General features: G+C 41.3%; 1 protein-coding gene across 14 annotated transcripts in view; it reads left to right on the top strand.

The window, feature by feature from the left end:
• AXDND1 (axonemal dynein light chain domain containing 1) overlaps nt 1-24558 on the top strand; it is a 185583-nt gene that overhangs the window by 155193 nt on the left and 5832 nt on the right. For 11 of the 14 annotated variants that reach the window (XM_063710543.1, XM_063710558.1, XM_055366819.2 and 8 more), the window contains 4 exons: nt 1012-1125; nt 3991-4095; nt 9446-9528; nt 10379-10608. In XM_063710543.1, the coding sequence (XP_063566613.1) occupies nt 1012-1125; nt 3991-4095; nt 9446-9528; nt 10379-10608 (532 nt within the window). Of the gene's footprint in view, nt 1-1011; nt 1126-3990; nt 4096-9445; nt 9529-10378; nt 10609-24558 lie in introns of those variants that run through there. The other 3 variants (XM_063710556.1, XM_063710559.1, XM_063710563.1) reach the window with 3 other exon arrangements.

The raw sequence follows: 24558 nt of genomic DNA, 5'->3' as shown, positions 1-24558 counted from the left end.
TGGCTACTTCACAAGTTTGCCTTTAGGATATAATTTACTTTCTTGGCTTTAATTAAAGGCAGATAACTGTCAGATCTCTATTTTTAGCCCAAATTCTTCCATCTTAAACTCCAGATCCATATATTCACCTTCTTGCTGGATATTTTCACTTGGGTATCTCAGTGGTACCTCCAACTCTCACAGCCTAATCTGAACTCATCTCTCTCTCCAAACCTATTTATCCAATTTTGTTCATTGTCTCTGTGAATGGCATTGTCATCTCTCTAGTGGTCTAAACTGTAAACCAAGTGTCATTCAAGATGCACATTTTCTCTAACCATCCCGTGTCCATCCAGTCAGTCACTAGGACTTGCCTCTTAAATATCTCTTAAATCCTCCTTTTCCTTCTCTTCATTCCCGCAGCCACTGTTTTGTTCACGCTCCTTTTCTCTCCCTCTGCTTCCCTTTCTTCCTCTTCTTTAAAGCTATTCTCCTGTTGCTAGAATGATTGTTTTGAAATGCAAAGCAAATCAACCAATTTATTAGAGCCTCATTGCCTTCAGGATAAGAGCCAATCATCTCCCTGGCTTGACAGTCTAGGCCTTTCTCTATGATTGCACTCGTATTCATTTGTCTCCCAGTTTTTGTCCTATTGAACTATGCTCTCTCAGATCCAATCATGTGCATGGAACATCCTCTGCCCAGAGCTGCTTCTTTTCCTTCCCCATCCTTCAAGAAAAAAACTCAAACATTATCTCCTTCAGGAAACCTTCCTAACCAACTCCCTCTTTTACCCAGTCCACTACCTGGTCTAAATTAGGTGCTCCTACTATGTGAATGTATGCATTCATTGTATTTTCTTGTCCATGAAATTATAAGTTTCTTAAGGACAGGGACTATTCTTATCAACCTTTGTATCCTTGTTACTAGCACAGTACCCAGCTGCAGGATTAGTGCTCATTAAATATTTTGAACAAATAATTGCTAATATTTATATACACCCTTTGATCATAATATTGGTTCATCTCACAGGAGGCTGTAAAAGAATTCATTGAGCCTGAAATAGACGAGTCTTTTAAAGAAGATGAAGAAGAAAGTAAGGAGGATAGGAAACTTCAGGAGGAAAATAAAGAGAGAGCAGAAGAAGTAAGATTATTTGGTACTTGTTTTTCCTCCTACATACATACATACATACATACATACATATATATATTTTAGAGACAGGGTCCTGCTCTGTCACCCAGGTTGGAGTGCTGTGGTATTATCATAGCTCACTGTAACCTCAAACTCTAGGGCTCAAATGATCCTCCTGCCTCAGCCTCTTGAGTAGTTAGGACTACAGGCATGCTCCACCATGCCTAGCTAATTTTTAAAATTTTTTTTATAGAGATGGGATCTTGCTATGCCCAGGCTGGTCTTGAACTGGTCTCAAGCGATCCTCTTACCTCAGCTTCCTAAAGTGCTGGGATTACAGATATGAGCCACCATACCTGGACCCTATATATATATAGTGGGGGGAAAATTATAGACACACACAGACAGTGGAGAATAGAAGTAGGTGGTCTGGAGTGAACTCCAGTTTCCTTCTTTTCCTCATATAGATTTAGCCAAACCTGCGGAAATATTTATCTTTGTCACTTTATTTTCAGAGGAAGGGAATGTTCCTTTTCCCTTCTAAATCCAGCCATTTCCCATTAGCCTCATTTATACTTATATTCCTATTAACTACACAATCTACCTCTCACTCTGGTGCTATTTTTTTAGCCCTTCATTGCTACATTTTTTCAGATAACACTTTAAAACTCCATATTTCTACTTCTTCAGCTCCCATTCTGAGCTGCCTTTTGCCCTCCTCCCAGGCCCATCACCAGACCTCTCCTCTCTTTACCCCGTCTCAACCCCCGCAGGGGCATTTGTAGTAATAAAAACCCTTCCTGGGACATTTGTAATAATAATAATAATACAATGATTACCAAAAATTGAGTGCCTATCATGAGTGATATACTTTGCACATATTATCTCTTATCTATGCAACACAACTTCAAGGTTTATATTATTGCCCCCATTTTACAGATAAGAAAACTGAAGCTCAGAGAGGTTGACTGACTTACTCAAAATCATATAGCTGTAAGTGGCAGAACCAATATTCAAACCCAGTTAAGTCTGGCACAAGACCCCTTGCTAATTCTTAGATTGACTACTACTGCCTTTGGCTTCCTAGAACTCATGATTGCCTAACACTCTCTACAATGTCTTGATTTACTTCTTTGATATATTTCTTCTCTGTATATAGTTTAAGTGTTGGCATGACTCCAGACTCTAAAATAGGTCTTCTACTCACTGCACAGGCAGGACAACAGAACAAAAATATTATATAACACCCAAGCCTATTTCAATCAGCATTTTCTGTTTTATTTCTGGTAAAGTGCTTGGTATATAGAAGGCACAGAATAAATGGAAATTGTCAGAGGTGTCTTAACCAGAGTGACTCCATCTTGAATAAAGTCCAGATAAAGCAAAACCTACTGGGTTACTTTCCCAGGAAATTGGACACTCTTAGTCACAAGATGTTTATGGTTGAGGAAACGAGTTAATGGAAAAAGACATTCTCAGTTTAAAAATGGGTTTCACTTTAAAGATAATGGTACTGTTACAGGAAAGGGGTCACGATTCAGAGCCCAGGAGAGGATTCTTGGATCTTGCACAAGAAAGAATTCAGAGCGAGTTTGCAGTCCAAAGTGAAAGCAAGTTTATTAAGAAAGTAAAAGAATAAAAGAACAGCTACTCCATAGACAGAGTAGCCTTAAGGGCTGCTGGTTGCCCATTTTCTTGATGATATGCTGAACAAGGGTGTATTATTCATGCCTCCCCTTTTTAGACCATATAGGGTAACTTGCTGACATTGCCATGGCATTTGTAAACTGTCATGGCGCTGATGGGAGTATAGCAGTGAGGACAACCAGAGGTCACTCTTGTGGCCATTGTGGATTTGGTGGGTTTTGACCGGCTTCTTTACTGCAACCTGTTTTATCAGCAAGGTCTTTATGACCTGTATTTTGTGCTGACCTTTTGTCTCATCCTATGACTTAGAATGCCTTAACCATCTGGGGAGGCAGCCCAGTGGGTTTTAGCCTCATTGTACCCAGCTACTCTTTAAGATGGAGTTTTTCTGGTTCATACGTCTCTGACAGTATACTCATAAACTATTGCTGAAGTCAACAGTTACACTAGAGAATAATAATACTAATAGCCTGTCACAAGCTGATCACCAGCCTTTATAATAAAGTACACTATTCTTAGTGTTAATATCCTATATAAGCTAGCATTATGTTTACGTTAAGGGCATTTCTCCTCTTGCTTTCTGAGGATACCCAACTCTGTAATACAGTAATTTCTAGTAAACTGCTTTTACTTTACTATACTCTGAGACTCACCCTGAATTTTATCCTGTGTGAGATCGAAGAACCTGCTCTTGGGGTCTGGGATAAGACCCCTTTCTGGTAACAAAACCATTACTACTACTACTACTGCTATTACTACTACCACCTGTAGACTTAGTTGAGCCCCTTTCCTCTCTATGTTACAAGCACCTGTTCAGCCTTTAAATATCACTTTCTCTGTTAATAATTCCTGAACTACCTAGGAAGAAGGCATGACCCTTTTCTGGGTGCACACAGCCCTTGGAGCACACTTTTATGCTAACAGTAATCATGTTATACCATAATTATTCATTTTATTATCTATCTCTCCTATAGTACTGTCAGTTCCTGGAAGCGGGAAGAAATCCTCTTTGTTTTTCCCATAGTTATATCCCCTTGTCCACACTCCCCATCCTACCAGTTTTTCACAGCGTTTGCTATGTGAAAGTCTTCAAAAATTCTTGTTGTGTGATTAAAGGAAATGGAAAATGTAAGCTTCCAACATGGTGCCAGGAAACTTGCTACCGTGCCAGAAAACTTGCTGGGGTGCTACACCAGCTTGCTAACAGGTCTGCATGTTTCTGTGTTCTAGCAACCTTCAACATCTACAGAGAAGGAAAAACTCATTCGATTCACTGGAGAAGATGAAAATGTTCATTCCAAACCTCTATTTGAAACAGATGTGTTGTCTTCCTGGGTATGTATCTGAAACCCAGCTAGGGAATTCAACACTATTTAACGTTGCATAAAAATGATATGGTGCTAACATAACTTTTAGCTACTCTAAGGGGACCAGGGATTCCTAAGTCATGTATTTTACAGATATTTTTCTTCCAACATAATTCCTGGAAAACTCCTTTTTTCACCTTAACGTTACAAAAGCTTCTCATTCTCATCTTTAAACCTCTTGTTTTTTTTTTTTTTTTTTGACAGAGTTTTGCTCTGCCTCCTGGGTTCAAGCGATTCTCCTGCCTCAGTTTCTGGAGTAGCTGGGATTACAGGTTCCTGCCACCATGCCCAGCTAATTTTTGTACTTTTAGTAGGGACAGGGTTTCACCATGTTGGCTAGGCTGGTCTCGATCTCCCGACCTCAGGTGATCCACCCATCTCAGCCTCCCAAAGAGCTGGGACTGCAGACGCGAGCTATTGCACCTGGCCTAAACCCCATTTTAACATCAGCATTTCATCTCTTTCCTTAGTTTAACCATCTCTTGGTCAGTATTTGACTAATTGTTAAACATTCATTTAGTAGACTTTATTGAGAGCTATGATAATAAGCACATACCCCTAAGAACAATAACTGTCGGGAAACTGGAAACTTAGAGACAGTAGCTGTGGACACTCAGCAAGAAAGCAGATTTAAAATGTCTCCACAGAAGTTTGGTTGTAGGACCATGGTAGACTTCAGTTAGCTCTAGATCAGTATCTTACTCTCTACAGAACACTGTGACTTTAAGAGTTTATGGATGGGCTTTATCCCACTAATTCCCTGAAGTGGTGGTAATATTTTGTGTGTATGTTCATATTGTGCATTTTCTTGGATTGGGGGATCAATAGATTTTGTCAAATTTCTCCATCCTAAAGTTAAGAACCATTTCATTATTAGGGGTGTGGGAACCATAGGCTCTTGGCCCCCTACAAATTTGCTGAAAAATCACTGATGTGAGGCAAATTGATTAATAGGAGAAAAGGCATATAAATTTGTTTAACATGTATACGTAAGAGCCTTCAGAAGGAAGATCCAGAAGCTCATACACCATCCTGAGGCCATAGTAAAGAATACAGACTGAGTATGGCTAGAAACAGGTTACCTTGGTGAATCAGGTTAGTGAAAAGACTGGTTGAGAGAGAGAGAAAAGGAAGAAGCTTGGCTGGCAAAGGTGACCTTGTTATGTAGATGAAGTCTCCCTCAGAGAGAATAGATAAAGATGTTTCTTTTCAGACTTTGAAAGGCATCAGACTCTCAATCTCTCCTGGGTGCTGGAAAGGCATAGAAAGGGGAAGGGGCGGTGACTGCTTTAATGGAGATTCTCTACAGATGCAAATTTTTCCCACAAAAGACAGCTTTGCAAGGCCACTTTTGTTTCCTGGCCAGGCAGCGGCTATTTCAAAATATGTCAAATAAATATATTTGGGGGGTAATATATTTTAATTTCCTTTGGCACATTCTCCCAAAGTGGTGCCTTGGGAGACATCAGAGAACTTTCAACAAGTTTTAAAAATAATGCATCACTCTGTTGGTCACTAAGACTGTGAGGCAAATGTGTAAGAGGGAGCAGTGGGAATGGAATACAATGTCATGAGATTTATTTATTTAGAGACAGAGTCTTCGCACTGTCACCTGGGCTGGAGTGCAATGGTGCAATCTCGGCTCACTGCAACCTCTGCCTCCCAAGTTCAAGTGATTCTCCTGCCTCAGCCTCCCAAGTACCTGGGATTACAGGTGCCCACCACCATGCCCGGCTAATTTTTTGTACTTTTAGTAGAGATGGGGTTTCATTATGTTGGTCAGGCTGGTCTTGAACTCCTGACCTCATGATCCGCCTGCTTCGGCCTCCCAAAGTGCTGGGATTACAGGCGTGAGCCACCACGACCGGCCAAAATTTTTTAAAAAGGAGACAAAGACAACAGGTAGCAGCTTTTTATCTGCTAACCCCCACCAGTCCCAGCTACAAGCCCTCCTGCCTCAGACTTGCTTCTCTAAAGTTAGAACTCTGGTATGCCATCCAGGCTAGGCCCTGGAGCCAGGCAGGAAGCAGTCAGGAAACTAGGAGCCTGCAGCCTGGGACAAAACTGAGGAGTATCACATGTCTTTGATAGTGTGAGGTCCACTGCTCCCAGATACTGCCATTCTATGTGACAGTGGCAGTGCCATGTGGATAGCCCAGGTAAAGAGAACATGGACCAGTAAGTCCATCTCTAAGCTTTTGAAAAGTTGCTGCTACTACTACAGATCACTAAAGACCAAACTGTCTAGGTTCTGATTAACCAAAAAGTCTGGAGAGAGAACTGAAATGCCATCTGCATGTACAATTACTTGCAAGTTCCTGGAAGCCAAGAAGAATCACATTCTTCCTGTGGAATGGTGGCTGGAGTACTGCACAAGTAGAATGGGATCATGTATCTTCCCAGTGGGTCCTTCCTGCCCATTGCACAGACACAATCAATTAGCTGGGACCACAGCATTGCAGTAAAGAAAGAGTTTAATTGACATGAAGTTGGCCACACCACGTAGGAGATGGAGTTACTACTCAAATCGATCTTCTTGAAGGCTCAAAGGTTAGGCTTTTTCCAAGATAGTTTGGTAGGCAGGGGGCCAGGGTATGGGTGTTGCTTATTGGTTGGGGATGCAATCATGGGGTATGGAAAATGGTCCTCATGCACTGAGTCCATATTCTAAGATTTGATGCTGGAGTTTTGGTGTAACAGTCCTGTGGGGGCCACAGGACTACTTGAGTTATGAGTCAGAGTGGCACCATCCTGTTGTCAGAAGCTTGAAAAGACATCTCAAAATACCAACCTTAGGTTCTACAATAATGATGTTATTTATAGGCGTAATTAGGGAAGTTGCAAATCTTGTGACCTCTGGAATAATGGCTGAATTCAGGTCCCTCTCATACTCCTAACTTGGTGGCCTTTCATTAGTTTTACAAGGGTAGTTTAGTAGTTTAGTTTTGGGGAAGAGCTATTATCATTTAAACTTTGCCCATGCCCAGGAATGAGCCAAGTCAGCCAGCCTGTGAGACTCAAGCAAGATGGAGTCAGCCCCATCAGATTTATCTTACCATCATAATTTTGCAAAAGTGGCTTCAATCACCAGGTGCTCAAACAGAAGGGGCCTAATTGTGCTATTCTAGTAGGGGACGAGGTTGATTGATATTTGGGGATATTGGTACTCAGAGAATAGTCCGAAGCTGATAGGAGCACCCAGTCCAACTAGGGGTCCAGAACTGAATCCCAAGGAGCTGAGCCTGGAGTGGGATCTTCCCTGAGGCAGGCCCAAGCCATAGAGATGCAACCCAAAGCCCATTAGTAGAGTCAAACCCCAGCAGGACCAAGCTAAACAACCTAAAGGCAGAATTGATGTCAGACGGAGACTAACTGGAAGCTACAGCACATAGGCACAAGCAAGGAGGGTCCAATGCAATTGATTACAAGAGCTGCATGGTCCATGTTTGTCTCTGTCATATAGTGAGTAAAATAGCATAAAAGCCAGAGGAAGGTTTGGAGTCTGAGAAGAAGGCTTGTGGCAGTAACTGTAATTAGCCTTGAGGCATCTGCATCAGTATATGGGTGATGCATGGGGGATTGCCATCTGGCACACATGGAGGATGCTAGCAGCCCCACAACCAGCATTTCAGACCATGGGAATGTCCAAAATGTCATTTCAGACCACGGTCTGAAGCTCTCCTATTGAAGGACTTGAAATGGACCACAAAACATTAATCTGTACTTGCCAGTATCAAAAGAAAGGGATGTTTTCCTAGCATATTGTAACTAAATTTACATCTATTGACAGAATGAGGAGAGAGTCAGAAGGCTCAAATGCACGCAGGTAGTAGTGGACAATCCTGGTTTACCTTGGATTCTACTGATAGTTTTAGTTGTTTCATAGGGCTCTAAACCATGTGTGGAATTCCAGTTCTAGAAGCCTCTGCTCTGAAACCCTTTCTTTTAAAAGAACAAATAAGTTAGTAGTGTGTGCCAGGCAGGCACAGCCACATCACATACCTTAGGTTCAGGGTGAAAAATGATAGTGTGTACTTTCCAAACAAGTTACCCAAAAGAAGCAACAAAACAGAAAGAGAAAAATATGTGACAGAGAAAATAAGAGTCTAATATCTAGCGTAAAAGGGAAGAAGTTGGCCAAGTGTGGTGGCCAGTGCCTATAATCTCAGCACTTGGGAGGCTGAGGCAGGAGGATCACTTGAGGCCAAGAGTTCAAGACCAGCCTGGGCAACATAGCAAGACCCAATCTCTACCTAAAAAAATTAAAAATTGGCTGGGCATGGTGGTGTGCACCTGTAGTCCCAGCCACTTGGGAGGCTGAGGTGGGAGGATTGCTTGAGCCTGTGAGGTCAAGGCTGCAGTGAGCTATGATTGTGCCACTGCACTGTAGCCTGGGTGACAGAGCAAGATCCAGTCTCTATAAAAGAAAAAGAATAAATAAATAAATAAATAAATAAATAAATAGTGAAGAGACTAACACAGGTTCTTTTCTCTTTTAGAAAAAGGTATAGTGGTATGATGGGATGTGTGATTGAGGATGAGAGGCTTAGATGCAGGCTTGCTTTAGCCCACTGGATCATGCTGTGATTGTGGCAGGCTGTCCACCCTCTTCTATCTCTCCTTCTGTCTATAATGTAGACTTTACCTTGTACTTGACACTGCTTGAGAGACATGGATAAATGAGACTTTAAAAGTATATTGTTCTGGGAAAATGTTAATATTCAATTAAAAATATGCTTATAGTTTTTGTCCTCTAAATTTCCTCTCTCACCTTCCTCTTATATAGAGTCAAAATAAATTAAAGAGGTTATCTTTTTTCTATATTTTCTTTGCCTGGCAAGATCTACATCTTTAACTGATATTTATGAAGTCCCCTAAGGAATTTAAAGACTTCATTGGATTTTGCAATGTTACATTCTTAGTGAAGTAAATTATTAGTGAGACAGATATACAAGTTAGCTTCCTTGATCTTTAACTTGACTTATAAAGAAACATGTTGACCCTTCTCCTTATTTTTTAAATCTTTTTTTATTTCTCTGTTTCTTTTTGTTGTTACTGTTTCCCCTGCTTCTTCTTTACAATTCAAATCAAATTCTTATTCACCTGAAGCACGAATAATTTGGAAGCTTCTATGCTATTTGACCAGAGACAATCCCTTTTTTTTTTTTGGTATTAAGAGTGTGCTTAACCATCTATTAGATAGATATGGGTAGTAGACAAAGAATATTCTAGAAGGTTTGATCCAGAACATCCTAAAAAAGTAGGATACTAATTGTTGAGACTGTCAGTTCATTCATATCTCATATTTCCTCTGTCAGAGAGAATCAGCTAAGCAAGGTACATTGGCCCAAAAATATCTTGAAGCAATGGCTGTAATTGAACATATGCAGGAGAAGTTACTGTAAGTATGAGTCAACACAATGGTAAGAGGATGAAAATGGCTGGCCAGAAGGTTTGACTGAGAAATTCACACTTTTTGGCTTCCCTTTGGCTCTCCTGCTTTCTTTATCCTCATTAGGGGGGTGTGTATCTCCACATGTTCTGCTAGAGGCAGTAAACTACACTGCCCTGGTGGAAACATCCATTCTTAACTACAGTGGAAGGATAGAGGAAGTCAAACTATTTGTGTGTGTTGGAGGGGGTTGTTAGAGTGATCCAATTCAATGTTTGTTTCTAAGAGATAACTTAGGGAAATAGACGAAACTAGGAGAAACTATTGTGCTTGGGAAAGAATATTACATAACTCAGAGTAGAAAGAGCGGTATAGTTAAGATGGCTGGGGATGCCAGGAGAAGAGCGTAGCCATGTAGACATATAACGTGCTGTAGTAGCTAAGAAGCATATCTCAAGCTGGTTTCTTTGATTGTAAAAATTTGGTTTTAGAGGTGCTAGAAAAGAAGTGACTCTGTTGAATTTAGTTTGTTGGATCACATCAATTAAGAGAAGCCAAAATTAACTCTTGAGAGGGAGTTCCCTGGCCATTGATGGAGAATTCCAGATACCCCAAATCAGATTTTGCTAAGAAGTGATAAATATATTCTTAAATAGCAGCATGATTTCTACTCTGACATTAGCATTCAGAGTCACTCCTGGGCCCCCAGTTCTCAGTTAATCATTGATGCTGTTGCTTCCCTTATTTCTACCCTTCAGACACATTCATCTAATCTCACTGCCTTTTTAGAAAATGAGTTTCTAAATCAAAAATACTTTTTCAACCCTTTTTATTTTGTTGTGTTTCTCTTCCATATCAGGGAGGTTGAAAATAGAGCCAGACAGGCAGAGGAGAAGTTTGAAGATGCATATGAGAAACTTCATCATACCCTTATAAAAAATAAAGATCTAGAGGAATTAGTTATGACATCAAGAAAGGAGTCTAAAGAAGAGAAAGAAAATCAAGATGAAAGAGAAGTAAAAGAAGAAGAAGAACAAGAAGAAGAAGAAGTCAGGTCAGCAGAAAATTCCTCAAAATCTCCAAAGAAAGGTAAGGATTGCTTCGTATTTTGCTTTATTCAGGTTGTATTTATGAAAGAAAATTTGACTGGGCCACAAATATTGTAGAAGAACATTAATATATTTGGTGCTAATCTACTAGTTTATACTTCTCATAGGAATGTGCATATTTTAATCACATAACCATCTTATTCGGACAACTCACAAAAAGGAAAACCAAATGAATAACAATTGTGAATGAATAAAGTAGCTCAGATAAAATTTTTATTTACAAAACTGGCAAAGGTTTTTTTTTTCTTTTTTTTATTATACTTTAAGTTCTGGGGAACATGTGTACAATGTGCAGGTTTGGTACATAGGTATACATGTGCCATGTTGGTGTGCTGCACCCATCAACTCATCATTTACATCAGGTATTTCTCCTAATGCTATCCCTCCCTCAGCCCCCAACCCCCTGACAGGCCCCGGTGTGTGATGTTCCCCTCCCTGTGTCCATGTATTCTCATTGTTCAACTCCCACTTATGAGTGAGAACATGCGGTGTTTGGTTTTCTGTCCTTGTGATAGTTTGCTGATAATGATGGTTTCCAGCTTCATCCATGTCCCTACAAAGGACATGAACTCATCCTTTTTTATGGCTGCGTAGTATTCCATGGTGTATATGTGCCACATTTTCTTTATCCAGTCTATCATTGATGGACATTTGAGTTGGTTCCAAGTTTTTGCTATTGTGAATAGTGCTGCAATAAACATACGTGTACATGTGTCTTTATAGTAGCATGATTTATAATCCTTTGGGTATATACCCAGTAATGGGATGGCTGGGTCAAATGGTAATTCTAGTTCTAGATCCTTGAGGAATCACCACACTGTCTTCCACAATGGTTGAACTAATTTACATTCCCACCAACAGTGTAAAAGCGTTCCTATTTCTCCACATCCTCTCTAGCATCTATTGTTTCCTGACTTTTTAATGATCGCCATTCTAACTGGAGTGAGATGGCCTCTCATTGTGGTTTTGATTTGCCTTCTTTGATGACCAGTGATAATGAGCATTTTTCATATGTCTGTTGGCTGCATAAATGTCTTCTTTTGAGAAGTATCTGTTCATATCCTTTGCCTACTTTTTGATGGTGTTGTTTGCTTTTTTCTTATAAATTTATTGAAGTTCTTTGTAGATTCTGGATATTAGCCCTTTGTCAGATGGATAGATTGCAAAAATTTTCTCCCAATCTGCAGGTTATCTGTTTAGTCTGCTGATAGTTTCTTTTGCTGTGCAGAAGCTCTTTAGTTTAATTAGATCCCATTTGTCTATTTTGGCTTTTGTTACTATTGCTTTTGGTGTTTTAGTCATGAAGTCTTTGCCCATGCCTATGTCCTGAGTGGTATTGCCTAGGTTTTATTCTAGGGTTTTTATGGTTTTAGGTCTTACATTTAAGTCTTTAATCCATCTTGAATTAATTTTTGTATAAGGTGTAAGGAAGAGATCCAGTTTCAGCTTTCTGCATATGGCTGGCTAGTTTTCCCAACACCATTTATTAAATAGGGAATCCTTTCTCCATTGCTTGTTTTTGTCAGGTTTGTCAAAGATCAGATGGTTGTAAATGTGTGGTGTTATTTCGGAGGCCTCTGTTCTGTTCCGTTGGTCTATATATCTGTTTTGGTACCAGTACCATGCTGTTTTGGTTACCGTAGCCTTGTAGTATAGTTTGAAGTCAGGTAGCATGATGCCTCCAGCTTTGTTCTTTTTGCTTAGGCTTGTCTTGGCTCTGTGGGCAATTTTTTGGTTCCGTATGAAATTTAAAATAGATTTTTCCAATTCTGTGAAGAAAGTGAGTGGCAACTTGGTGGGGATAGCATTGAATCTACAAATTACCTTGGGCAGTATGGCCATTTTCACAATATTGATTCTTCCTATCCATGAGCATGGAATGTTCTTCCATTTGTTTGTGTCCTCTTTTATTTCATTGAGCAGTGGTTTGTAGTTCTCCTTGAGGAGGTTCTTCACATCCCTTGTAAGTTGTATTCCTAGGTATTTTATTCTCTTTGTAGCAATTGTAAATGGGAGTTCATTCATGATTTGGCTGTTTGTCTGTTATTGGTGTATAACATGGAATGCTTGTGATTTTTACACATTGATTTTGATCCTGAGACTTTGCTGAAGTTGCTTATCAGCTTAAGGAGATTTTGGGCTGAGACGATGGGGTTTTCTAAATATACAATCATGTCATCTGCAAACAGAGACAATTTGACTTCCTCTTTTCCAATGAATACCCTTTATTTCTTTCTCTTGCCTGATTGCCCTGGCCAGAACTTCCAACACTATGTTGAACAGGCGTGGTGAGAAAGGGCATCCTTGTCTTGTGCTGGGAATGCTTCCAGTTTTTGCCCATCCAGTATGATATTGGCTGTGGGTTTGTCATAAATAGCTCTTATTATCTTGAGATACATTCCATCATCACCTGGTTTATTGAGAGTTTTTAGCATGAAGGGCTGTTGTTGAAGGCCTTTTCTGCATCTATTGAGATAATCATGTGGTTTTTGTCATTGGTTCTGTTTATGTGATGGATTACATTTATTGATTTGCATATGCTGAACCAGCCTTGCATCCCAGGGATGAAGCCGACTTGATCGTGGTAGATAAGCTTTCTGATGTGCTGCTGGATTTGGTTTGCCAGTATTTTATTGAGGATTTTCTCATCAATGTTCATCAGGGATATTGGCCAAAAATTCTCTTTTTTTGTTGTGTCTCTGCCAGATTTTGGTGTCAGGATGATGCTGGTCTCATAAAATAAGTTAGGCAGGATTCCCTTTTTTTTATTAATCGGAATAGTTTTAGAAGGACTGGTACCTGCTCCTCTTTGTACCTCTGGTAGAATTTGGCTGTGAATCCACCTGGTCCTGGACTTTTTTTGGTTGGTAGGCTATTAATTTTTGGCTCAATTTCACCACCTGTTATTGGTCTATTCAGAGATTTGACGTCTTCCTGGTTTAGTCTTGGGACGGTGTATGTGTCCAGGAATTTATCCATTTTTTCTAGATTTTCTAGTTTATTTGCATAGAGATGTTTATAGTATTGTCTGATGGTAGTTTGTATTTCTGTGGGATCAGCGGTGGTATCCCCTTTATCATTTTTTATTGCATCTGTTTGAATCTTCTCTCTTTTCTTCTTTATTAGTCTTGCTAGCAGTCTATTTTGTTAATCTTTTCATGAAACCAGCTCCTGGATTCATTGATTTTTTGAAGGGTTTTTTGTGTCTCTATCTCCTTCAGTTCTGCTCTGATCTTAGTTATTTCTGTCTTCTGCTAGCTTTTGAATTTGTTTGCTCTTGCTTCTCTAGTTCTTTTAATTGTGATGTTAGGGTGTCAATGTTAGATCTTTCCTGCTTTCTCTTGTGAGCATTTAGTGATATAAATTTCCCTCTACACACTGCTTTAAATGTGTCCCAGAGATTCTGGTATGTTGTGTCTTCATTCTCATTGGCTTCAAAGAACATCTTTATTTCTGCCCTCATTTTGTTGTTTACCCAGTAGTCATTCAGGAGCAGGTTGTTCAGTTTCCATGTTGTTGTGCGGTTTTGAGTGAGTTTCTTAATCCTGAGTTCTAATTTCGTTGCACTGTGGTCTGAGAGACAGTTTGTTGTGATTTCTGCTCTTTTATATTTGCTGAGGAGTGTTTTACTTCCAATTATGTGGTCAATTTTAGAATAAGTGTGATGTGGTGCTGAGAAGAATGTATATTCTGTTGATTTGGGATGGAGAATTCTGTAGATGTCTATTAGGTCTGCTTGGTCCAGAGCTGAGTTCAAGTCCTGGATATCCTTGTTAATTTACTGTCTCATTGATCTGTCTCATATTAACAGTGGGGTGTTAAAGTCTCCCACTATTATTGTGTGGGAGTCTAAGTCTCTTCGTAGGTCTCTAAAAACTTGCTTTCTGAATCTGAGTGCTCCTGTATTGGGTGCATGTATATTTAGGAGAGTTAGCTCTTGTTGTTGCATTGATCCCTTTACCATTGTGTAATGGCCTTCTTTGTCTCTTTTGATCTTTGTTGGTTTAAAGTCAGTTTTATCAGATACTGGGATTTCAACCCCATTTTTTTGTTTTCCATTTGCTTGGTAGATCTTCCTTCATCCCTTTATTTTGAGCCTATGTGTGTCTTTGCACAGGAGATGGGTCTCCTGAATACAGCACACCGATGGGTCTTGACTCTTTATCCAATTTGCCAGTCTGTATCTTTTAATTGGGGCATTTAGCCCATTTACATTTAAGGTGAATATTGTTATATGTGAATTTGATCCTGTCATTATGATGCTAACTGGTTATTTTGCCCATTAGTTGATGCAGTTTCTTCATAGTGTCGATGGTCTTTCCAATTTGGCATGTTTTTGCAGTGACTGGTACCGATTGTTTCTTTCTGTGTTTAGTGCTTGCTTCAGGAGCTCTTGTAAGGCAGACCTGGTGGAAACAAAATCTCTCAGTATTTGCTTGTCTGTAAAGGATTTTATTTCTCCTTCACTTATGAAGCTTAGTTTGGCTGGATATGAAATTCTGGGTTGAAAATTCTTTTCTTTAAGAATGTTGAATATTGGCCCCCACTCTCTTCTGGCTTGTAGGGTTTCTGCTGAGAGATCCACTGTTAGTCTGATGGGCTTCCCTTTGTGGGTAACCCAACCTTTCTCTCTGGCTGCCCTTAATATTTTTTCCTTCATTTCAATCTTGGTGAATCTGAAAATATGTGTCTTGGGGTTGCTCTTCTCAAGGAATATCTTTGTGGTGTTCTCTGTATTTCCTGAATTTGAATGTTGGCCTGCCTTGCTAGGTTGGGGAAGTTCTCCTGGATAATATCCTGAAGAGTGTTTTCTAACTTGATTCCATTCTCCCTGTCACTTTTGGGTACACCAATCAAACGTAGATCGGTCTTTTCACATAGTCCCATATTTCTTGAAGGCTTTGTTCATTTCTTTTCACTCTTTTTTCTCTGATCTTTTCTTCTCTCTTTATTTTATTAATTTGATCTTCAATCACTGATAATCCTTTCTTCTGCTTGATCTAATTGGCTATTGAAGATTGTGTATGCGTCACGAAGTTCTCATGCTGTGTTTTTCAGCTCCGTCAGGTCATTTATGTTCTTCTCTACCCTGGTTGTTCTAGTTAGCCATTTCGTCTAATCTTTTTTCAAGGTTTTTAGCTTCCTTGAGATGGGTTAGAACATGCTCCTTTAGCTCGGAGATGTTTGTTATTACCCACCTTCTGAAGCCTACTTCTGTTAACTCATCAAACTCATTCTCCATCCAGTTTTGTTCCCTTGCTGGTGAGGAGTTGTGATCCTTTGGAGGATAAGAGGTGTTCTGGTTTTTGGAATTTTCAGCCTTTCTGTGCTGGTTTCTCCCCATCTTGTGGTTTTATCTACATTTTGTCTTTGATGTTGGTGACCTGTGGATGGGGTTTTGATGTGGATGTCCTTTTTTTTGATGTTGATGCTATTCCTTTCTGTTTGTTAGTTTTCCTTCTAACAGGTCCTTCAGCTGCAAGTCTGTTGGAGTTTGCTGGGGGTCCACTCCAGACCCTGTTTGCCTGGGTATCATCAGCGGATGCTGCAGAGCAGCAAATATTGCTGCCCAATCCTTCCTCTGGAAGCTTCGTCCCAGAGGGGCACCTGCCAGATGCCAGCCAGTGCTCTCCTGTATGAGGTGTCTGTCGGCCCCAACTGGGAGGTATCTCCCAGTCAGGCTACACGGGGGTCAGGGACCCACTTGAGGAGGCAGTCTGTCTGTTATCAGAGCTCGATCGCCATACTGGGAGAACCACTGCTCTCTTCAGAGCTGTCAGGCAGGGACATTTAAGTCTGCTGAAGCTGTGCCCACCGCTGCCCTTCCCTCAGGTGCTCTGTCCCAGGGAGATGAGGCTTTTTTCTATAAGTCCCTGACTTGGGCTGCTGCCTTTTGTTTAGATATGCCCTGCCCACAGAGGTGGAATCTAGAGAGGCAGTTGGCCTCACTGCTGCGGTAGGCTCCACCTGGTTTGAGCTTCTCAATGGGTTTGTTTACACTGTGAGCATAAAACCACCTACTCAAGCCTCAGCAATAGCGAACGCTCCTCCCCCCACCAAGCTCCAGCATCCCAGGTCTATCTCAGACTGCTGCCCTAGCAGCAAGAATTTCAAGCCAGTGGATCTTAGCTTGCTGGGCTCCGTGGGTGGGGGACCCGCTGAGCCAGGCACCAGAGGGAATCTCCTGGTCTGCGGGTTGCGAAGACCATGGGAAAAGCATAGTATTTTGGCAAGAGTGTACCGTCGCACCTGTTACAGTCTCTCATGGCTTCCCTTGGCTAGGAAAGGGAAATACCCCGACTCTTTGTACTTCCTGGATGAGGCGACGCCCTGCCCTGCTTTGGCTCTCCCTCCATGGCCTGCACACACTGTCCAGCCAGTCCTAATGAGATGAAGCAGGTACCTCAGTTGGAAATGCAGAAATCACCCGTCTTCTGCGTTGATCTTACTGGGAGCTGCAGACCAGAGCTGTTCCTATTTGGCCATCTTGCTGGAAAATCCGGTTTTTTTTTTTTTTTTTTTAATAAAAGAACACAATGCTGATTAGAAGTGGCAGCATGTAATAGTTATACAGGTAATACTTGTGAGTAGACAAACACATACAACCATTTTAGAAAATAATTTGATAGTATGTATGGCTATCCCTTTAAAACATGCATATATTTATAATATATGCATGTTAATATATTCATAATATATGCATGATAATATGCATAATATTGTGTGATAATATGCATGATAATATATGCATGATAATATATGCATAATAATTTCACACGTGAGAATCTTAATAATCCTAAATACACAAAATTAATATACAAAGATGTTCAGTGTATCATTGTGTATAATAGAAAAAATAGAAAAAACCTACGTGTTCAATCATGAAAGATTAAATAAATCATGCTGTATTAATATACATAAATATTACACAACTATTAAAATGGTGTTTAAAGGAGTTTTTAGTGACATGGGAAATTTTATGTTAATTATCAAATGCAAGAAACAGGATATGACATCATTTTTTAAAGGCAGAAAAAAGACCAGAAAGAAATATGCCCAAATATTGACAGACATTGTCTCTGGGTAATAGAGGTTTGTAGGAAGTTTTATCTTTATTTTTTGGTACGTATTTGACTTCATATGATTTTTAAAGCTACTTTATGTTATAGGGAGAGGAATTTAATTGTTCATTTTCTTATTTCTAATTAGTGCTGCAATATGCCCACAAGCAGTTCTCAATATTTCTAATATTAGAGGCTATTTTTTTATTTTTGCTTTCATCTCCAACCTGTGGTCTGTTCCCAGGACAGTTCCTGGTGCAAAGGATAGTACTGGAAAGACATCTACTTTCCGTTTTTCTCTGTCACTCCTATCTCCACCTGCCCCTCAGCAAAAGCAGTGAAGTTAGCCAACTGCTCGCAGCCCCTGGCCCTAGGTACAGGGACATTAACCCTATAGAGTGTGAATTCATTTTTTCTACTCCTTTCAACTCTGAACTGGCGAAAATGTCATTTATTACAAGTCTGACAATCAGTCCTTTAGTTTTAGGTTTGAATGTATGTGAGAGAGTTTTCATGAATTTTTAAAATTTCATCTTCTTATATTCTGAATGTACTTTTATCCTGATAATTTGAAAACTGGACCTTTTCTAGATTTAGGAAGATAAATAAGAAAACCATCCAAAAAGCCTACTTGTTAAACTAGAGAGGTTACTTCAATATGGAATGTGGGACTTTAGTTTTGTCCATTCCCACGAAAGTCTTGAGGATTCGGTTAAATCCAGAACTGAGAAGTTTTAATTATTTAAGGTAGAGAATAGCTACATAAAGTTAGTCCCCAGCCTGCAAACAGTAATTTACACAGACACCCAGCCACCCTTCCGCCTCCTTCCAAAAACCACCAGCAAAATCATTGCCAGGGGGCTCTGAAGTGGAGGATGAGACGCCTTGCAAAGCTGAGGAGAGCTGCCTCCTACTCACGGCGGTCCCTGTGCCCTGCAAGGGACCTAAACAGAGTCTCCAGAAAATCCATAGGTTAAATCCATCCTTAGAGTTAGCAGGTAGCCCCTTGAAAAAAATGCAGATACCTCTGGAGCAATCTGGCACTGCTATATTTATATATATTAGTGCAATAAAATCACTTTTTTCCTGAGGGTTGTGCAGTGAAGGAATAGAAAATTATATTGTGGTAATGGCAGGAGCCTTGTGAATGCTGAGTAAAGAAAAGACCTGGACAGAGTAGGGGATGTATTTATTTTTATTTTTATGTCAGTATTTTTAATAATTAGCAAATCACTGTGCTCTGAGCTGTGACTGAAAAAGGAATCAAGAGGGAAGTTTGCAAAGATGAATATGGCTTAGTCCTTGCTCTCAGTGGGGTCTAAAGTTGGGTGTGGAGAAGTTACACTAACAGTAATGCAAAGTGCAAATAGTAATACAAAGGCAACCACATGTAAGATGGAGATGGCAGCAGCCAGTCTGAAGGATTCAAATTGGGAAGCAGCGTCACTGGGCTGTTTTTCACGTGCATGTTGGTGGGGGGCTGTTTTTCATGTGCATGTTGAGGGGAGCAGGCTTGATGGCCAGAGGTCATCAAGGTCTGTGCACAGGAGCCTGGAAAGAAAGGGTTGGGGAGACAACAGAAGGGCTCAGGAATGGTTAAGGGAAGATTCTGAAGACTGTTTCCATTTGAATTTTTTTTCACCAAGCTTCAGTTGTGTACAAGAGGGAAGGAGGAGATGTTCTTCTTTCTCTTCTTCACTCCTTGACCACATTCTGTCCTGCCCCAGGACCCAGAACTCAAACAGTTAACTGACCACATTTGAACTTGGGAAATGCATTCTGAATGCCAATAACCAATTTAGAGTCAAATTTGAGGCACATAGCTTATTTGTAGCTTGAGGGTTACCCAGGCAGAAAAAATGTAAAACTGCTTTGCAAAATTAAAAACCCTTAGTAAATATAAGATATTATTACTACAATATTCTAGCTGTTTTTGTCTTTTTAGAGGTACCATGCAAGGACGGTGCTCTCAACATTAAATCTGGAATCCAGACTAAATCCAATGACAAAACAAAACCCAAGTAGTGTCCACAGAGCTCTGGGGTTCACAATGGCTCTATCCACTGAACACACCCCAGATATCACTGCGCTATAGAGCTGATGTGGCTCAGTTGGAGGGACTCCCTTTGTAACAGCCACTAGAAAAGCCATAACCTACAACCCAAGAGCATTTTCTCTTTAAGTCACAGCGATGGCTGTAGGGAGTCAGGTGCATTAGCTCACTTCCCGCATTAAAAATAGCTTGTGCAAGTTTGTTAGCCTCTTCAATTGATTTCCTAACAGAGGTCTGTGAAATGTCAGTTTCTCTCAAGAAAATAATGCTTTTTGAAAACTTTGAACTCTGCAGACAAGACTGGCAAATAAAAAAACATTAGTTTTTCAATTTAAAAGAGAAGATCTAGGCTGGGCACGGTGGTTCACGCCTGTAATCCCAGCACTTTGGGAGGCCAAGGTGGGAGGATCACTTGAGGTGAAGAATTTGAGACCAGACTCGCCAACGTGGCAAAACCCCGTCTCTACTAAAACACAAAAATTAGCCAGGCATGGTGGTGCGCACTTGTAGTCCCAGCTTACTCAGGAGGCTGAGGCATGAGAATCGCTTGAACCCAGGAGGTGGAGGTTGCAGTGAGCTGAGATCGCGCCGCTGCACTCCAACCTGGGCAACAGAGCAAGACTCCATCTCAAAAAAAAAAAAAAAAAAAAAGAGAGAAGAGAGAAAATCTTGACAATGCTGTTAGGTTTCTGCAGCATTTTCACATTTCTTATGATTTCTGACATTTTTATAATTTATCTGATCTTTGCAATAACCCTACAAAGTAGGTGGAGGAGATATTCTCAGAAGATAAAACTGAGGCCCAGTGATTATAAGACACGGTCACAGAGCTGATTGGTGTCAGAGCCCCCAGCTCACTGGACTCATGTCTAGACTGTTTCACAATAGTGAAGGGCCACCAGGCCATTGTTCAGATGGTTTCTTTCATGGGGGCCTGTGTTGCTGAAGATTCACCCAGAATCTCTATTTCTTGCTTTTACTGTCTCATTTGTCTGCTCTGTTCATGACCCTGAATCCATCTAGGCACAAGAGATGGACTAACCTGCAAAAAATCAGTTGCAAGTGACAACTGGATGTTCTGGGCAGTCACTCAGCAAGGGCTCCTTGCTGCCTCACTGCTCCTGGCTCACTTGCCTTTGCTCTTATCTCTGAACACCTGTGGCAAGATTTCTACACCTGCATTGACTCCACATATTTGGTGTTTCTTTGGGTTTATCTCCTAGAATTTTAGACCTTTACCTGTTCTTCTAGCCTCAGAAATCCCAACTCTAGAGTCCCCATCTTTATTTAAGCCAACCCTGGCCAGGCCTGTCATTGGCCATCATTAAACTGTGTGAGGGATGGGTTTCAACATTCCTTAGTATATACCTAAGACTACTAGATGGAGTCTGGTCAGTTCCACTCTTTACCTCTGGGAAAAGAAAACATGAAATTCTTCAGAAACTTGGCAGTGCCTCTGGCCCAAATGACAGACGAGCTGAAGCTGTTGGCTCATAATTACAGCTGCTGCCTGACGGAGCAGAGCCAGCCTTATCTTTGCTCCTTCCCAGAGAAATTCCTGGATAGCTCTAGAAAATTTGGGGACTTTTTGTGGGGTTGCAGAATAATTTTTATTGATTTTCCACTTTGCAGGCATGAGTTGTCATTTCCATACAAATCAGTAGGCCCCATCCCTGAACATGAGCCTTGTCCCTTAGAATGTGCCAAATACCATGTCAGCTCCATTGCGTAGAAGGCTTAGTCTCTAAATTCCAGAGTTATATCTGCTGCCACTACAATTAGAATGAGGTGATTGGCATCATGGACCCACATTAGCTGAGGTGGTTTTGTTACAAGCACCTACTCTTGCAAGCCCATGAAAAAAGATAATGTATTGAAAGGATGCTGGGGGGTTCAAGGATTTGAAGGGAAGTTTTGAAGAGCTAGGCTGGGAACAGACAGGAACCAGCTAGCTTTAGATCAGGCACAATAGTTCCTCACCATCTGTTCCAGTGCTACCACCAAACAAACACCAATCATTTATTTCATCCTTACATTATTCTGCCAAAGTCTCAAAGTCCCAAGAGAGAGAAAGGCTACCCTGTGGTCACAAACCTCCCCATGGATGAACCAGGGATGGTGAGAAGACTTCACAGGTCTCTCTGGCTTCCTTAAAGCGAAGGAAGGACGCCTTGCGGTGCTGTTCCACTAAGATGAGACACACTATGGGGAAAGGAAATCAGGGTGGGGTTAGGAAGACATAATGAGTGTTAGGTGGTTAAAAAAAAAAAAAGTATGCCCCAGGGAGGGCACCTGCACTGCTGCTCTCTGCAAGTTAGCCTGGCCAGTTCCACTCTCCCAAGTAACTGCTTTGTGGGAAGGTTTAAATAGTCCTTGAGACCCTGCCACACCTTCTCAGGGTGTCCCTGAAGTGGTCTCCCAAGCAGAGTGGAGGGAGGAACTTCTGCTGCTCATCACTGGCAGTCAGGCTGCCGAGTGAGGCTGTTGTGCTTGCATATGGGAGACTAGCCATTCTGTGCTTAGATGTCCAGACTGAGCCATGCTGTCCATTTTTCTAGAAAGCTGCTCTGGCCCTTCAGAGAGAGGAAACTGGTTAGCCTCATCATACTCCTCTGTGTCCCAGCCCCCAATCTCAGTGGCGACAGGTTCCATGTCCTGTAGTGCCGAGTTGGTACTGTTTTGGGAGTGCATACCATAGTGTACTTAAGGATCTTAGAAAGCTTAGTGGACAGTCCCCCTCAACCACCAGGCCTGGCTCTTCACCACATACCTACAGCAACTCAGTGTGCGTGGGCTCCAGGAGATTGTCCCCTGAGAGATCTGGTCCCACTCACACAATTGGTCTCACTGACTTGACTATGGTCAGGTCACTTGTCTGCTACCTTGTAGCATTCAGTGACTGCACTTTCCTCTTGTCCTTGGCCTTTCCTAGCTGGAGGTCAATGACCCAGATACTGCTTGGGAAACATATCTTGCATTTCACTTTTAAAGCCTGCTGGAAATTCTGCTTGCAGGCCCCAAAGCTCTAGATCACTGTCTGGGTATTCCTGGAATCAAATAAGTATCCATCTACCAGCAAGTATTTCCCCACAGGAAGCAGAGGAGTTTCTCTAAAATTAGGAATAAAACTGCTGTAGCCCTGCTGCGTAGGCCCTGCATACCTGCAAAACTGCAGTGCTTGCTAGGTGAGCCTGAGGCTGAGGCATTCTGTAGCTATATTGATATGAAGCTGTGTCTAGGGTTCATCAGGATTTCCATCACTGCCTCAGAAAAATGGAGAGCTCATTCTAGCCAGGTCTGCCACAGCCTCAAGGCAAGCTCCCATTCAGGATTGCTAAGCAAGCCTACTAATCCCTCTGACCTCAAAGATGAACTATGCAGAGTGCAGGTTTTTGAGAAGTGCAGCTTGTCTAAAATGGTGCAACAAAGAACGTGTAAGGCAGCCTTCCAGAAGTTCCCTAAGCAGTCCCATTATACAGCAATGTGCCATTCTGCCAGGACAATGCTTCTATTCTTAAATGTCCAATGAAAGGGCACCTGCAAGACTGCAGTGGCTTCTGTCGGTTTGGAGGGCATCCTCTGGTATTTGCAAGGTTTGGGTCCCACGAGCACCTGACCTGGCAGAGTTATACTTTAGGCTACCTCTAGGCCAGGTAACTTTTGAAAGTCTGAAGATTAAGAGTTTCCATGATCTGTCTTGCCAAGGCAAACTGATTTTTAGAAGGCAAAATGTCCCCATCCCTATCCTCTACCCAGAAGTGTGACAGATCCTGGAGTTCACAAGGTACTACTGGTAATTCATCTCTCATTTTCCACTCTGGCCATCCAAACAGTCAAACCCAGGCAAGAAAGAAAGAAAGGGGGATTGTCTGAGTTTTGGCTGTAACTATTGCCCACCAAGAGGAAAAACTTTTCTGTCCTGTTTTTGCTCTACTATGATCCCGAACAGCTGTGCACTTTGAAACAAATGCTTGTTATATCATGGTGGGAATCAAAAACAGGAGACCATATGTGCAAGTTCTAAAGCTGGTTCTGTCCTAGAACAACCACCCTGGGAGCAGGCACTACTGGCCATCAGGGCTGCCTTTCACACATGGAGGCAACATGTGGAGGGGCCAGCCGGCTGTTATTTGGATGCAGCCTCATGGCTGTCATTTATTGCTACTGAGGTAAAACCAGAATAATAGTAATCACCATTATTTATTAAGAATTTACCTTGTGCAAGCATTGTGCTAAGCATATCGTATGCATTATCTTATTTAATCACAACTCTGTGAGGTGGATCCTACTTTTATCCCCATTTATACACAGGATTAGTAATATGTCCAAGGTTAAACAGTTAGTAAATGGTAGAGCCTGAATCAAATCTAATATGTCTGAGAGCAGACCCCAAGCTCCCAGCTATAGTGCTGTAATATCTTTCCAAGCCCAGAAGAAGCCGTTGGAAGTGTGTTGATGACCTCTCTTTTAAAGGATTTGGCTTCCATATCCTTTACTTAATGCTCAGCTCAGCTACTGTGCAAAAGCCAGAATTATTGGAACTTCATAATTCCAATAGACTCTCTGCCAAAGAACATTGTAGTGGCCAGGAACAGTCCATCAAGGAGATGCATACTTACTCAGAGCCATCCAGACATGGTCCCCAAGGATGTGGAATGCAGGTGTATTGGCAGAATGACCTGCTGAGCCTTCTAGATAGGAGAGTCCAAACTGCAGAGCCCCCATTGCACCATAACACTACTGGTGAGCCATGGTGGCCTTTGAATTTCTAAGGAAGGCCTTCAAAGCCTCCACATTTCTGATGATTTTGAGCCCA

Source organism: Gorilla gorilla, chromosome 1 (assembly GCF_029281585.2).
Source record: "Gorilla gorilla gorilla isolate KB3781 chromosome 1, NHGRI_mGorGor1-v2.1_pri, whole genome shotgun sequence".
Classification (NCBI taxonomy): Eukaryota; Metazoa; Chordata; class Mammalia; order Primates; family Hominidae; genus Gorilla; species Gorilla gorilla.
Note: the sequence above shows the minus strand (reverse complement) of the source record. Positions and strands in the feature narration are given on the sequence as shown.